The 17,237-nt window shown below is 39.5% G+C and overlaps 1 protein-coding gene across 4 annotated transcripts in view; it reads left to right on the top strand.

The window, feature by feature from the left end:
- The window catches only part of LOC110949666 (galanin receptor type 1-like), a 39,362-nt gene that overhangs the window by 8,345 nt on the left and 13,780 nt on the right, over nucleotides 1-17,237 (top strand). The window contains exons 3-6 of one of the 4 annotated variants that reach the window (XR_007945574.1): nucleotides 3,399-3,808; nucleotides 14,041-14,251; nucleotides 14,364-14,517; nucleotides 14,612-15,451. Coding sequence is in view for 1 of the 4 variants with exons in the window: in XM_022191827.2 (XP_022047519.1) it covers nucleotides 3,399-3,719 (321 nt within the window). In the remaining 3 variants the exon portion in view is untranslated. Of the gene's footprint in view, nucleotides 1-3,398; nucleotides 9,703-14,040; nucleotides 14,252-14,363; nucleotides 14,518-14,611; nucleotides 17,059-17,237 lie in introns of those variants that run through there. The other 3 variants (XM_051957260.1, XM_051957261.1, XM_022191827.2) reach the window with 3 other exon arrangements.

The raw sequence follows: 17,237 nt of genomic DNA, 5'->3' as shown, positions 1-17,237 counted from the left end.
CTGTAGAAAACAGAGAATGTGTGACTCGTGGGGAGAATTCAAGTGGTTGTAAGTAGCAATTTGTGTTCGTGTGTTAGAGGACACAGCTATTTTCGTGGTAAATTATTTCACATACTTATTGCACAAATTCACATTGAGATTTGCACATATTCAAATTCTCACCTCAACTTCACTTCGTACAATGCAGATGCACAAGTATGTTTTGCACTTAGTGTGCTGCAACAATAGGTGCAAAATGTGAGCGTGTCAGTGTTGAAATATGTGACGTGTAGAGAAGGATTTGTGCACCTTTAAATATGATTTGTGTACCTGTAAATGTGATTTGTGCACCTGGAATTACGATTTTGTGAATGTGTATTTTTGTGTTGTATTTGTGGGAAGAAAAAAAATCAACACACACAAGAAGTTATTTTACAAGTACACAACTCATAGAGTGTTGGGAAATCAGATTTGCTGATACACATACAAATTCAATGTACACAACTACAAATTCGATGTTACAGGTGCTCAAACATTTTGCACCTGAAATACCTTCATAAATATGATCTAAAGTGGGATTTTAGCAATCTGAGGGAAATAATTGGCACCAACTAACTAAAGCCCTTTTCAGACCAGGGAGATGTAAAATCCGTTAAAGTGACATCAGTCATTTCGACATAGATCACTTTTACATTAACATTCTTCACGTCTTCATGGGGAGAGCTGCAGTGCATGTGTGATATGTGCCTTAGCGGTGAGACTGGACAGTATATGAAGTGAGCTATAATGCTTCTGCAGAGATCAGGTTGCAGATTTTACAGCATCATTTTCTAGACTGTTGCCCCTTTAGGTAACAACATCCTGCATTGGTGTAATCGCCACCTATTAATGCAACAACATACAGTTCAGACTTGTGTCATGTAAACAGTGATATGTGAATGCTATTAGACTCTGTCATTTCCAGAAAAATGACCGAGACGCTCATTTAGACATGAGGACAATATATCTAGATGCCATCAGATTAATGGAGAGGCGTGCATGTTTGAAAGGGGTTTTTACTGTCTGCCTTACTGCACTGTGCATGTAGCAAGGATTTCTTTTTTACTGAAATTAGTTCTGTTTGTATACTACAAATGATGACATCTGTGAGACTGAACCAAACAGCAAAGTTGTGGGTTAGAAAAACCTGAACAATTGGCTTAAAAATGCTATGACATGCTTTTGAGGTGAGTCAAAGTTCTCCCACGATCGATCCTTCTCACACTACAAAAGTTCATTTAACTGTTTGTTATCAGAAAATATTGATTAATGTGCCTTTAATAATACAAGTTTAAGGACCTTGATGCAGCACCTATCCTCACGAATACAACAAAACCAAAGTGAGAATGGGTTTCAGAGTGTTTACCAGCTGAGATATCTCTGAAAGAAGTGCTGGAACAAACACATTGTTCATCAAAAGGCTGTATCTGTTGAATGTCAGTTTATTTACCCTAAATCTCGAGATATTCTGTTTATTTTCTTATGTCTCTGTTACTTTATACGTCCATCTCTCTCTGCTCTCTGCTCTACTCAATATGTAACCTTCTACTTACATCAGTTATGTGATAACTTTCTTGAAGCAGAATAACATCAATAGCAGAATTTCTAATTTACTTCCAGGCTCTTCAGTACGTATTTCTGTGTTTTTCAATGGAGATTTTTTTTTTTTTTTTACAATGATACTTAACAGCTGTGGCTTTTAGCTGATGGCCTTGCTAGAAGTAATAACATCTACCATTTTCTTCTTAGATATTGTGTAAATTAATTTCCACAGTAAGTCTTGTGTCTTTCATAAAGACAAGGACTTTGAAAGGGTAAAAACTTCGATCATAAAAACTTTTATGATGAATTATGTGCAGAACTGGTAGTTGGTACCACTACATTGCCAAGAATAATTATTGAATAGCCCAGACTTTATTAATTAGACAAACTTTCTGTGTGGATACTGATGATATAAAGTGGTGAATCTCATCAGTCCATCAGTGAAAGTCCAGGGAATATATGAGTTTATTCAGGATTTTCTAGCTTGACTTTGACTGCAATGTAATTATTTGTCAGCTGAAAGTCAGAACATGCAACCTACTGTTTATGTCTGTATAGCAGCTCGACAAATGTAGATCTCTGTTGTCCCCAGTTGTTGCCCTCACGATTAGCATCCTGTTCAGACCGTTTATTACACAACATGGTCACTTTTTTTCACATGCTTGTCATTGGTGAACATACACTCAAAGCCCCACAAGCCGTGTGAATGAAGCTTAATATGTAGCTCTGCAGATATCTACCTAACTGGAATGAGATGTAACCACATTATCTGCAGTAGGTAATGCTGTGCTGAGCATTTGCATTTTGGCTAATTTAATGAGGATTGCAGCAGGATCTGCTGAGTGAAATGTCAATAGAATAATGTGATTTATGTTCTGCTAATCAGCTTAATGTAATACAATTGAGGGTTATTAAAATCTGTATTAGTATGAAATAACATGCAAATGAGTCTGCTGTATCAGCTGGTGTATCATCACCAATTTAGGCTGTGTTAATAATATTTTATTTTACAATGTATATTGTGGAATGGGTTGATCATAGTAAGATGTCAGTAAAGAATTGTTACCATGTTGGATGTTTCACTCAGGACTAAAATACATTTTTGCATCTTTTAGTTCACTGTTTTGGTGTTTTGAAATCATTTCTAGCTGCAGCTGTACAAATAGCTGAGGGACATTACCCACTAGCCGCTTAAATACAGTATTTAGCAAAAAATATTTGGCTGCAAGACAAAAATATGCATTAATCTCATAAAATGTTGACATTCCTTCTGTGGAGGTAAACAATGAGAATAAATGCAGACAAAAAATAAATATTTTGCAGCCAAAGAGGCAGAGGCAGTCTTTCTCAGAAGTTTCAGACCTAAACAGAGCCAAAAATAGAATCTTTACTGGATTTGCGGTTCTGTCTTCAAACAACTAGTGCAGCCTAAATGGACATTAGAACTTCTGGCTCTATGCATTCTATAAACATAGTATCAAACAACAGGCAATAACTCATCATACAGTAGTTTATGTACTGTCCTCAGGTCTTTACAATAGCTGTCATGAACTTCTATATATTTATCTACAACACCTCAGATTTACAGTCTCCCGTCTACTCTCTATGAAAACCAATGTAAACATGTAGTCCTCAGCTGGCATATTGCAAAGTTTACTATATCATAGATGGAAAATGAATGAAGCATAACACCAGAACAGCTGCAGAATATAAACATAGAAAGGTTCTCCAAGGTATTAAGCTCATAGAGTAGAATCTGAGGTTAGATTCAACTAAGGGACTGATAAAATCTCTCACCTGTTCCTTTCTGTTCCTTGTTTCTTGTTTCTTCATCCCAGACTGCTCAGACGGTGCTGGTGGTGGTGGTGGTGTTCTGCCTGTCTTGGCTCCCCCATCACGTCATTCACCTCTGGGTGGAGTTCGGGACCTTCCCCCTGAACCAGGCGTCCTTCATGTTACGGGTGGCAGCACACTGCCTAGCCTACAGCAACTCATCTGTCAACCCGGTCATCTACGCCTTCCTGTCGGAGAACTTCAGGAAAGCTTACAAGCAGGTGTTCAAATGCCAGATTGGTACCAGTGATTCTCCGCTCAATGAAATCAAGGAGATCCGCAGCAAAGCAGATACACCACCGTCGACTAACTGCACCAACGTTTGACTGACTGTCAGTTGTGCCAGCTGTCACCCTGGAACTCGCCGTACTTCACAGAGTCATCAGAAATGAGTGGGTGTGTGTTTTTTATGTCGGTAAGTAGGGTTGCTCCAGCTGTATTATTCCACACAAGCGCTGTTCATTGTACCTGGACCAGAGGGGGATGAAGTCACAGCAGCTGTCGGACTCGATTGCTCTCTCTTTGATCTGTCTCTGTTTCCTGTATCTCTTCTTTCAAAACCTGTCAAGTCTGAAACTCAGGAAAATGGTGAAACTTGTTTTGACTGCAGATATTAGTTACATAGCCAACACAAATAAGGTAATTGAATTTCAGCTTTATGTAATGAATGTAGTTTTACTGTGTCTCTTCTGTCTCAAGAATGATTGAAGTGGCATTTTCAAGAACTGTAGAAACTGTTAAGAGATTATTATTTCACCATCAAAATACAAGTGATCCCAGAATGCTTTGGCTGCATCCACTGGTTTGCTGTCTCACTAGAAGTCAAATTATTCTTTTTGTTGGGTGCCTGTATGGCTCAACGGGCTAAGCAGGTGAACCATGTACAGGGGCTGGTCTATGGTGTCAAATTTGGGTCAAAAGTCGCGCGCACGAAACACGTACCCCGCGCGAGCGGAAAAAAGTCTCCACGGGCGCAAAAAACACTCTGCGCGCGCGTGGCAATGTCGCAGACAGCCAATCATAGGGAGGTTGTGGCGAGCACTGGTATCCGCCCACAAAGGGTCAAAAGTCTTCTATCCGCGTGCATAAATCAGAGCTCCATGGATAATTATGGCACCATACACGGACGAGTAGCAATGTCTCCGCGCGTGTAAGAGACTCCTCGCGCGCGGAGTCATTGCCACGCGCGTGCAGAGTGTTTTTTGCGCCCGTGGAGACTGTTTTCCGCTCGCGCGGGTTACGTGTTGCGCACGCGCAAGAGAGTGTTGCGCGCGCACGGCTTTTGACCCAAATTTGACGCCATACTGGTCTCTGACGCAGCGGCCCGGGTTCGATTCCCGCTCGCGGCCCCTTGCTGCATGTCTTTCCCCATTCTACTCCCCCACTTTCTGTCTCTCTCTCACTTTGTCTATCCAAAAAGGCCATAAAAAAATTATTCTTTTTGTCACTTCAGTGGAGAAACTGAGAATGTGTAAGCTTGGCAAGTTTGACGTAGGAGCTTGAAGCAGCCAGCTGCAACAAAAAGACAAAATGCAGTTTCTGGTAACACAAACACGGTCAGAAATTCAAACAGTTCATTAGTCATTAAGTAGCCATCGCTACGCGTAAACTACATGCTGGAGCCTTCACTTGGTTTAGCATTACCACTTGATATTTGAATGAGGTGTGAATAAGAAAGCATTCCCTAGTTTCACAAAGATAATCTCAATCAAACTTCTTACATCTGAATACCTTAAGTGGACCTCTTAAGTGTACCAGGAGCTCTTTGTAAATATCACCATTTACAGACCAAAAACACCGTTGACTTTGCAACCACATACAGCTGTTATAGTTTTCATTAATAACTGTCAAGTGAATTTTGAGCAAACTTTTGAAATGTTGCAAAAAAAATAAAAATGTAAAAAGAAAATATGAATTAGGTTTGCTTCCAGTATCTGGTTGCAATTGAAGAAACTAGGCGTGCAATGTTGCCAGGAGGTGGTGTTATATGCTATGTTGGAGTAAAAGAAGTCAGAAACTAAACTGGTATACAATAAATGGAGGGACATTTTCAGAAACTGTGGGAAATGAGGGAACTTGTAGTTATTCATTAATGTTTGCTACTATTGACAATGTTTCATGCTGTCCAGAGATGAAGACAACAAAAGACACAGCTAAATATCTGCAACATTAGAGCTTATTCTAAAGAGGCGTTTCCAACTCCCACAAAGCAAATTCCTTAAAAAAAAACAAACAAAACTAAAATAACTGAGAGAGCAAATTGGGGCCTTTTTTATTTAGAAAAACTCTTTGCAACTTTTAAAAATGCATACAAAATGCATTTTAGAAACACAGTTACTAATTGTGACCCTTGTAGCCTAGCTCTTCATTTCAAGTTAGCTACCATAAAAGGACATTCTGTAAATGTCTCTGGACTAAAATTGAAAGGACTCACGTGTTCAATCAGCGGCGCTATCAGTGTACCAAAGCTGGGTATGTTTAGGACTTGAATATCTGCCAAACTCTTAGATCTATCTGAGCTAAGTTGCTAAGTACATCAGAGGTGAGAAGGATGTATGTGTAAATAATTCATTTTTGCTGATGAAATGTCATCACTGTAGATAAAAAAAAGAAAACTTAAACGATTAAAGCTTGTATTTTTAACAGCTTTGATTGTAAATAATATGAAGCTGGTATTCACACCTGCCTGTGAAATCTCTGTATTTGGCTGTGATGCTACGCTAACAGTTTTTGGACTGTGCCGTGCCGTATGTTTTTGCATCCTGTTCTGGATCTTTTTAACCATGGAAAACAATCTAACAGGAGATCCTGTGGAAATGAAGAAAACTGATGGAGTCTGTCATATATATGTGATGTGAAAAGGCTCCACACAGCAGCTTTACCTCAGTGTAACAAAATCCTTAAAAATAAACAACACGAGAACTTTATCTTGGACCTACAGTATCACATAGCATTTGATATACATCTAGGAATGTCCGTTCTTCAAGTTACCTGAAAAGGTAACCCAGGTTATACTCAGCATGGATTTTCAGCCTGAGGTATCCCAACTGTGTGTTCTTCTGCTGCAAGTTTTTGTTTGTTTGTTTTTCTGCAAACATCTGATGTAATTGATTAACACCAACTTCATCCTGAGAGGAGGAACTAATCAGTGTAATCAGCAGACTATTTTCCCTCCCTGTCAGCAAGGATATCTCGTCAGTGTCAAGGAATTTTCCCAGAGAGCCGAGGGGGTGCAGTTGATGACTTTGATCTCTTAATGCTGACTGCACAGATGATGACGCTCATTCATGCCAATGCAGGGCCGAGGGAGATTTTTAAATGAGGACAGATGCACGGAAACCTAATCCTGGAGGATTGGTGAGATTCTAATGGACACATCCTGTACATGATGAATGGAATTCCTTTGACTTAATTAATTCATGTGGAACGTAAATAGAGTGTTGGTTTCTTCAAAATACCTGCATAAAGAGCACATGAACAAGAATTACTTTAGTAAATCATTTATTGTTTAGTTTGGTGCCACTGTAGAATGCAGCCCGCAAATTACAGTAAAATCATTTAACATATATGTGATATTAGTGCAATATTTACTGTGTTCTTATAGACAAATCTAAGGACAGGAGAGGAAAATTAGAGACTACGAAATAAGGGCTAATAACTTTTTATTCCGTGTTTTAAATTCAGCTCCTACATTTCTATAACAAGAAAGACACTCAGAGTGTACAGTACTCCGCCAAGGTTGCTCAGTCGTTGTATGATTTCCTATGACTGAAATTTAAAAATAAATTTATGCCAGAAATCATGGCACTCCAGAATGTGGCCATTTAATATGGATGTACCTACAAACAAAATGACCTTGCGCTGAGCACAGGCGTGTTGTGCATGTGTACGTTATGTCCAGATGCCGAATCGTGACCTAAATATGTAGCAGGTGGCGAGAATTTACGGGACTCAGAAACACAGAAATCTTTAACAAATCCATGGATCCAGACTATAAGCCGCATCGCTGCAAAAATCTTATCAGTTGGTCCTTGTGTCATTTCTGAAAATTTCATCCAAATCCATTAGGCTGTTTTTGAGTAATATTGCGAACAGACAGACAGACAAATAGACAGGCAAACAGACGGACAAACATACGCTGATCGTCACATAACTCCGCCAAGGAACGGTGGAGTAATTAGAGTACATTTAAAAATTGTGGAGTTATTATTATTAATATTAATGTAACATATTTTGTTAGCAGTGGTGACTAGAACACTAGTCTAAGTCTAGGGAAAGTAGACTTGTGTTACCTGTGTTACTATAGTGGTTAAATAGTCACTGTAATGTGTTGAACCTCATAAGACCTGAGGTTTGGTTGGGCTTGCATTTTAGATTTCTTCTAGTCATTTGGGATAAGGAGTAACCAATAAATATAATAACTGGATGATATCTAATGTCAGATTATTATGTTTATTATATTTATGCTATATTTATATTGTTTCTTTGTTGTTATTATTATAAATATTTTTTGAGAAGAAAAAATGATGTCCACATGTGTGGCCGCCAGGTCTCAGGAGGTTAAGATATGTAGGCGAGCAATCCTGTAGTTTTGAAATCTAGTGAGGGAATGGCCAAAGTAATCAAAACTTATTCTCCCATCATCCCACCAGTGACAGCCAGGCACTATGTTTTTCCATCTCATACTACTGACTGTTAGATATCTTTTGTAGGCCTCGAGGGAATTGCTTCAAAATTGGAAAAAACATGGGAGTTTGAAATGCTGTCCAGCAAGAAGAAAGTTCACAGGAATAATGTCATCATTTACACAAAATGTCTAGTGGGACAAAATGATGAGGTGATGACATTTTATATCCGAAAGGTCGAAGGTCAAATCTGGACCGACATGGGTGCAAAGTGCAACTTCAGGAGTTGACAGAAGCAAAAAATCATGAGGTGGTAATTCTAGTTATTGTAATGATATATGCTACTGTAAAAATGTTTTGGGTCACCTGGACAGTTTCATGTTTTCCATGAAAACTCGCACTTTTGTTCATGTGCTGACATAATTTTAAGGTTTTTTTTTAAGGTTTTCTAATCATCAGTTAGCCTTTTAACAGCATTTGCTAACACAAACTAGCATTAGAAGACAGGAGTGATGGTTGCTGGAAATGTTCCTCTGTACCCCTATGGAGATATTCCATTAAAAATCAGCTGATTCTAGCTAGAATAGTCATTTACCGCATTAACAATGTCTAGACTGGATTTCTGATAAATTTAATGTTATCTTCACTGAAAAAAATAAGTTTTTCTTTCAAGAATGAGGATATTTCTGAATGGCCCCAAACTTGTGAACGGCAGTGTATATTCTGCAGTAAGAGTGGATGAAGGCTGAATGATTAAATGGTCCTTTGTCCTTTATTTACGGTAATTACACAGTAAATATTGCATATCCATTATGTAGTGTTATTTCATCATAATTACAAAGTACATTCTATTTTTACTAAGTAGAAGAAAATCTTTTCAGTTGAATGTTAACAAAATTTCAAAGTTCATGACAAAATTTTACAGCACTGTATTGAAATAAATAAATTCAATCATCCCCCTTTTAGTTATGGTATTTCAACTCGGTAATTATAAAAGCACTCCTAGCTATTTTGGTTTGTCGGTCGCATCTGAACACAAATTTGTTTTCCCCTTCTCTCCTTCTTCTGCTGTTATTTAGTATTCCATTGGCTGAATGTATGCACTAAATAGTTTCATAGTAATACAAGCTGCATTCTAAAGTCTGAACCAATAATTTTGCAGATATACATTTCTAGACATTTTTTTCTGAGTGACTTCATGCTAATGAAAAAGGCTTATTTCTTTTTCTAAAGTCAAAACATTAAAAAGAGGAAGTACAATCATATTTACACATGAGTGTGGACATGTGATAAAGGTGCTCTGTCTTATTATAGGTTTCTTGTGGGAATTTTCATTTGTTTTCAGTTCTTATTTATTCATTCAGTGACACAATGATATTTGTACAGTTTTTCAGTGCTCCGTGTTTTACTGGGGTTGTCCTGGTGCGTCTTTTGAATTGTGTTCTTGTATTGAAATCAGCTGTGCTATTAAAAAAAAAACAAAAAAAACGACCAGACCAGAATATATGGGGAAAAAAATAGTTTCCAATCTTTATAATCTTTCTCTGCTTGGAATGCAATGTGTGAGAAAGTTCTCCATATTTGGATAATATTTTTAAATATATCCGGGCTTTTGATTGTCTCTTATGCAGTGCTGCTAGTATTCTAAAGTTAAATTAAACTTTGTGGAATTTCCTCAAAGAAACCTTGTTATTTCCTGTTTTCTCACAAATGAAAACCTCACATCTCACTGAGGCATTCCATTCTATAAAAGGAGCTTTCTCAAGTGTGAATTGTACTAAAAAAAAAAAAAAATCAAACCTCACCTCCTACACTGTCACTTTGGGTTGGAGCCAAAAGAGAGAAAATTGCAGTGTATGTTCCCACCAGTTGGGATCCCCTTAGAATTTGGTTTTGTTGATTACACACTAGTGGAGTACATTTCCTGACAAATCAACCCAGTGATCCCAGGGAGGTCTAAAAAAAACAGCCCATAGGTCAGTGATGCCTTGTACACTTAATAGCTAGCTTTTTCAGGGCATTTCTATGAACAAAGATAGTAAAAGGTCATGAGTGGGCAGGAGTTGAAAAGAACTTTAACAACATTTGTTTTTGTACATGTAGTAAAAAGTCTCACCCAGAGACAGCGAGAGGCATTTGACAGCACTGGAAAAAGAAACAGCGGTTGTGGTCTCAGATACACTGCTGACATAAAAATAACAGAAAGGACATTTGGTGTTTTAGCATGAACAAGGGACACAGCTGCTCTTATCGTGGACAAAAATGTAGGTGATAAGTCTGCACAGAACCATGCTGAGAATTTGAGATATTATCTTTTCATGTTAGCTGGATTGTGTCTAAACTCACGTCATATATCTATCCATACATCCACTATCTATAGCTCTCTTAATTCTCATTAGGATTGTAGAGAGGGGGTGTCCCAGCTGACTCTTCACTTTTGAAGTTACTTGTGGGGCTTTTATAGCCTTTATTAGAGTTGAAAGCGGAGAGAGACAGGAAACGTGGGGAGAAGAGTTCAGATTCAGAAACTTTTGTCCCCAGGGAGCAACTAAAATGAGTAGAGAAAGGACATGCAGCAAATGCCAGAACTGAAATCATGGCTGCTGTGTCAGGGACTATAGCCCTTGTTTATGGGTCACCCCCTCAACCAGTTGAGCTACCAGGGAACGGCCATTGGGTCATCCCAGCTGATTTAGGGTGAAGGCAGGGGACACCCTGGACAGGTCACCAATCTATCACAGGGCTACACATACAGACTAACACCTTCATCAAAATCCTTGGTCGTCCGTACAGCAAATTACGGACGACCAACTCCTGCCAAATCCAAATTTTTGGTAGTCCGTACAAATTTCTGGTCGTCCGTAATTCGCGGCGTTTTTTTTTTAAGTTGAAGCAAAAAATAAAACTGATTAAAAAGTCACTTTTTTAAAAATCTTTAATTATATCTTGTGTAACTTTAATACTACACTCCAGTAAGACTTAGATCATCATCCTGAGATCATTATGATCACTTTTAATATGGCAACTCTACAGAAATAATATTGAAAATTTAAATGTAGCATCAAGTCCTCCAGTAGCACTGAGATCATCATCCTGAGATAATTTTTAACATAACAACTATGTACATTATTACTAGTATCATCTATCTAACATTGAAATAAATTTATCTCTGATAAGCAAATATGAGATATAATGTCATCATCATCATACCAAGTCTATATATCTTCATATCCAATACTAATATCTTCATATTATCATTAAATAGTCTCTCTGACCAACAAGAACAAATATGACTTAGACAAGTTAGCACAAAGTCTCTTAGTTAGCACAAAATTATCACAAAAATGTCATACCAAAAAAGTCCTAAGACCACATCATCCCTGAGAATATTCCTTGATAACAAAACCCAAGCGTCTGCCCTAATAACCTGTGTGATCCAAACTGAGACCTGTGTGGAGATGTGGGAATCGAACCTCCAAACATCGAATAATAAGAAAAATCGGAAATGAAACTCTTCATTATCCATTATAGCCCCCTCTGTACTGTCATTCAGTGATCGAAGTGAGACCCCTAAGGAAAGTTGGGAACCGAAGCAATAAATATAAATAAATGGTTAGAGTCGGAATCGACCTCGCTCAACATCCACACGAACCCCAACCGGAAACTGAAACCTGCGCGAAAGCGATGCACAATGACACAAGATGGCGGCCTCCTGCAGGTTGAGAACCAAGAAGTTATTCATTGTTTTAAATTGGTAAGAAATCATTACCTCCGCCAGGAGGTTATGTAATCACCGGAGTTTGTCTGTCTGTCCGTCTGTGTGTGTGTGTGTGTGTGTGTGTGTGTGTGTGTGTGTGTGTGTGTGTGTGTGTGTGTGTGTGTGTGTGTGTGTGTGTGTGTGTGTGTGTCTGTTTGTCTGTTAACATCATAACTCAAAAAGTCATGGACGGATTTTCACCAAATTTTTACAGGATGTCCGGAAGAGCAAAAGTAACAATCGATTAGATTTTGGAGGTGATCCGGATCACCATCTGGATCCAGGATTTTTTTGAAGGTCGAAGGACAATTGCAGGGATGGCCGCCAGTCATCGCTCAATTGTACAGACAGAGGTCGCCGGATTGATCCCAGGCGACGGCCGAATTCCGCGCGGCCGGTTCGGCCTGCCCCAGCAAGTCGGGACCGACGGAACGAAGCGGCGGCGACGCGTACGGTACCGTCACGTGCGCGCAATGCTACCGTTACGTGCGTGCGGCGGCGCCGCCGTCAAAACACTGTGCTGTTACACTGTACATGAATGTTATGCTTTGTGCACAAAGATCCCGGGCGACGGCCGAATTCCGCGTGGCCGGTTCGGCCTGCCCGAGCGAGTCGGGACCAACGGAACGAAGCGGCGGCGAGGCGTACGGTACCGTCACACGCGCGCGCAACGCTACCGTTATGTGCGTGCGTCAAAACACCGTGCTCTTACACTGTACATGCATGTTATGCTTTGTGCACAAACTGTTAAAACTAAATTAAATCCGTCCATTACGTTTTGGGTTATGCTGTCAACAAACAGACAGACACACAGACAAACAAACTCCGATTGGTCATCTGTACAATTGAGCGATGGCCTGGCGGAGGTCTGCACTCTCCGAGTGCTTTTCTAGTTTAATATGTCTTTCTGAGCGGTGATCGTCCGGGCGGACGAGCAAGAATGTAGATATCGTAATGACGAGTCGTCCGGCTGAGTTTCAGGTCGCTACGGACGAGCGGACGAGCGTGAAGGTCCCACACTGATCTGGAATAATCATTTAATCTCAGCATGTTTGGAACTGTGGGAGGAAGCCAGAGTACCCAGAGGAAAGCCACACATGCACAGGGAGAACATGCAAACTCCATGCAGAAAGATTCCAGGAAGGCCGGGATGAGACAAAGACCAAGAGAATGAGAGATGAAGTGACATATTCCAGAGATAGCTCTGTATCACTATCCAGAACAAGCCACGTCTTCAGAATGTTCAACAGTGAAGGACAAAAGCGGAAGTTGCTTACTCCTGAACAGTTTGGTGACAACCTTAAAGTTCTGTTAGGCAGGACCAACAACAGGACACCGGGAGACTTTTGTTTGGTCATGGAGCAACTCCCCTTACATTAGGTCTTGGCTGAATGAGCACACCCTTTTCATCGAGCCACTGCGCAGCTCTCATATCATACAATTCAAACATTTTAAAAAGTGGCTCTTTGGAATGCAATTTTGATTACTCCACCACTTTGGCTCCTGGTTTGCCATCAAATTTTCTTCCTTTGGTCTGGGATAACCAATGACAATAACTGTGGTGATCATCTGTTCCTTTCGCACCACAGAGTCTGGATTTCTATTATTATAATGAATCAAATGCCTCAACAGCTATTAGATGATAGATGTCTGAGGCGAGCAACGGATGAATTGAAATAATTTGGGCGATTCCAAAGCTATTCATCCAGCGCCATTATCAGGTCGAAGTTACAGTTTGTCCAACACTTTAGATATGAAACTGCAGATGGAGACATGGGACTCTTTCATGTGTTTAAATCTACATTAGCCACTTTTAGCACAGCACACCCTAATCTGGAACCAAATAGTCAAGGTTCCATTGTGGGAAATATGGGTGCTAAGATTCAATAGAGAATAAAACTATGTAAAACACAAAACACGATATCTGTGGTTTTGCTGCAATGAACCTAAGAGAAGGTACCATCACAGAGGATGAGCGTCAAGCAAAAATAACCTCATTTATTGACTTAAAAGTGAAGTAGGTTGCCCCCCCACACACACACACTCACACACACACACACACACACACACACACACACACACACACACACACACACACACACACACACACACACACACACACACACACACACACACACACACACTGCTTGCAGTGGCTTTGACAGGTGATGACAATAAGAAAGAATGTGAGCCATACACTAGTGGTGTCAAAGTGATGTGTGTGAAGTGAAATATCACTCAAACTATGTTCATCCTTCTCTCTAGGATCATGGCTATGGTTTGCCGGCTTCTCCTACCGCTCTTAAGATCAGACTTAGTGAAGCCCTAGCAAGAGTGGAAAGTCTGGAGCGAGAGAAGAAAAACGCCGTTGCCAGAGAAAAGAGGGCAAAGACCACAGCAGAGAGTCTTTTGGGGGATTTGAGGGAAAAGAACCTCATTAACGAAGAGCTCAAAGAGAGGCTTGAATTCTACTCAGGTAAAATAAAATTCACACTTTGAAATTCATGTACATGTTATTCTTACACTCTATTAAACTCCTTAGTTATTATCTGAAGGGGACTTGATCGATTTTTCTCATAAAATTTCAGGTCTTCAGATAGACTTCATGGCAAACCAGGGCCATGAGTATACAAAAGAGTACAGGGAGTTTGCACTCACGCTCCATCTGCATGGTCCGAAGGCATACAAGTACCTCCGAGAAACTCAACACTTTCCTCTCCCACATCCACATACATTACAAAGGTAGTCTTAATGTTGTCCAATTCAATTTTTGGCAATTACTGATGCAAACACGTTAAATAGCTAGTTCTCAATTTTTTATTTATTTATTTTACAGGTGGCTGTGTTCGGTGGATGACAAGCCTGGCTTGAATAAGATGATGCTGGATATGCTGGAGAGTAGATGCCAAGAAGATCAGGATAAATATGGATGTGTTGCACTCATGTCGGATACCATGGCCATCAGGAAACATGTGCAATATATTCCAAACAGCCAGTCAATGTCTGGATTTGTGGACATGGTTGATGGAAGCAGTGAGACTGATGTTGCTCCTGAGGCTCATGTGTTCATGGTGGTTGGCCTACAAGGACATTGGAAGGCTCCCATTGCATACTACCTGACTAAGTCTCTGTCTCCAGACACACAAAGGGTCCTTCTCAGTCATGCGTTGGAGGAGCTGCATGCACGGGGCATTCGGGTAGTCTGTGCAACTATGAATGGTCACGCCTCCAATGTCAGCATGTGCAACCAACTTGGGTGTGAGCTGAAGAGAGACCCACGAGAGCCGCTTCAAACCAGTTTCCCGCATCCGGTGACTGGCGAGAAAGTATTTGTAATGATGGATGCTTGCCACATGCTCAAGTTGGCACGTAATATGTTGCAGGTAAATGGTGATGGCTGTAGACCTATTTGTACAAGTTATGATTCTTCTGCTGCAGCTTATATCTAAATATTGCTGTTTGATCATTTGCAGTTATGGCTGGATGGGATGATCACATTATGCTGTTTGCACTTGTTTGAGTAGTGACTGATTCTTATTCTGCAGGCATACAGTCCAATTGCAACAACCACTGAACAGATCAATTGGAGGTACATTAATCATCTCAATGATGTGCAAAAAAAGGATGGACTGCACGCTGCCAATAAAATTACAGACAAACATGTCTACTTTGAGAACCACAAGATGAGGGTGTCCCTGGCTGCGCAGACACTGAGTCGCTCTTTGTCAGTGGCTCTCCGCACAATGAGGGATCTTGGGTACTCTCAGTTTAAAGACTGTGAGGCAATGGCAGAATTCATTGAGGTAATACTATTAATGATTATAGAACCAAGTACATGTTTTAAAAAAACAAAAAATAAAATTTGATTTGAGCATCAGGAACAATTTGTTGACAATTCTGACTGACTCTAAATTCAACATCCAAATGTTGTCATAAACCATGATATTGCATGTTCATCATAAACACAAAAGTTTGTACATAACCTTACACATACCTTCACAGATGTTTGAGTGGTAAAGCTCTGAAATTTACTGTAGTACAAAGCAGACCTATGGAAATAAGGAAGTCAAGCAAATACTAATACTTGCATATTAACTCATTGAACATACAGTTTAGAAATAAGTAATCTGTTCTCTGTATATTTTGAATAGATGAGTGTTGATTTCAACTATCTGATACCTAATGAAACTCTGTAATGATAGTGATTTAGATGCCGATATTTCTTTATAGATGATTGACAGGCTGATTGACATAATGAATGGACGCAATCCTCGTGCCAAAGGATTCAAAGCTCCCTTGGATGCTTTGAATTGGATGGAGAGAAAAGCGTTTTTATCAAGAGCCAGGGAGTACTTGCTCACTTTGGTGACAAAAGATGGAGCACCCCTTCACCGATCGAAGAGGTCTATTAAAATAGTGCTTGTTATTCATGCATGAAAAGTTCATGACATGAGTTCAACGACACTTTGTTCCCTTATGCATCCAGTTCCTAAGATGCTCCATTGTTCTGTTATGCATCGAATTCCTAAGATGCTCCGTTCTCTACATCAGGTTCATATAATGCTACTGTTACAGTGTTTTCCTTATTTTTATCTCTGTTCAAATTGTTTTGTATTCTGTCCCACACAAGTGTCATAACGGTATGTATGCTAACATGATGCTCATTTATTTAAATGTTTTTCAGCGTTCAGTTTTGTTGATGTCGGAAATGTCTGATGTGTTTCAGTTTTCCTAGATATTTGTAAATGGTATGTATTACATAACACCAAGTACATGTAGATGTCAAAATGGTAGGTATTGCATGTGTTCTTGTTCTCAAGTTCTCCCAGTTCTGCAATTATATTGTTCCAAGTTAAGTGTCCTTAAAGTATACTGTATAAGTTAAAGAAGAAACTGATCACATTCCTAAAAACATGGATGCAAACTAATTATCTATCTGCTCTGGTAGCTGTTTACCATTTTCATTCTCTGTGAGTTTGCATCCCTGTGATAGGCACTCAAGAACTGGTGATTACACATTACTGATGGATGTGATGGAAAATCACTTTACTGCTTTGAATGAACAAAATTACATGGTGCTTTCTTGGGGTGTCTTGTTTTGCCATGATCAGAGTAATAAAACTTTTTTCTTTTGCAGGTACTTGTCTGTCATCGGATTTGTCATCAATATTGACACATTGATGCTGATGATTCCTGAGCTTCTCCAAGTTCAGCGGTATGTGCTCACCTACAGGTTCAGCCAGGATCACTTGGAGCTCCTATTTACTTCAATCAGAGCGTCAGGTAGGAATGATGTTATTTTAATTACAATAAATTCTGAAAATACACTTAATTAATAGCTCTGATATTTTCTGTGCCTAGAAATCCAAATGAGACAGTTTATATTTTTTATCATGTACAGTATACTACATTTAATAAAAATATCTTTTCTGTTTCAATGAAAGGAATTGCTTTATGTGGTA

This window comes from Acanthochromis polyacanthus, chromosome 12 (assembly GCF_021347895.1).
Source record: "Acanthochromis polyacanthus isolate Apoly-LR-REF ecotype Palm Island chromosome 12, KAUST_Apoly_ChrSc, whole genome shotgun sequence".
Lineage (NCBI taxonomy): Eukaryota > Metazoa > Chordata > Actinopteri > Pomacentridae > Acanthochromis > Acanthochromis polyacanthus.
Note: the sequence above shows the minus strand (reverse complement) of the source record. Positions and strands in the feature narration are given on the sequence as shown.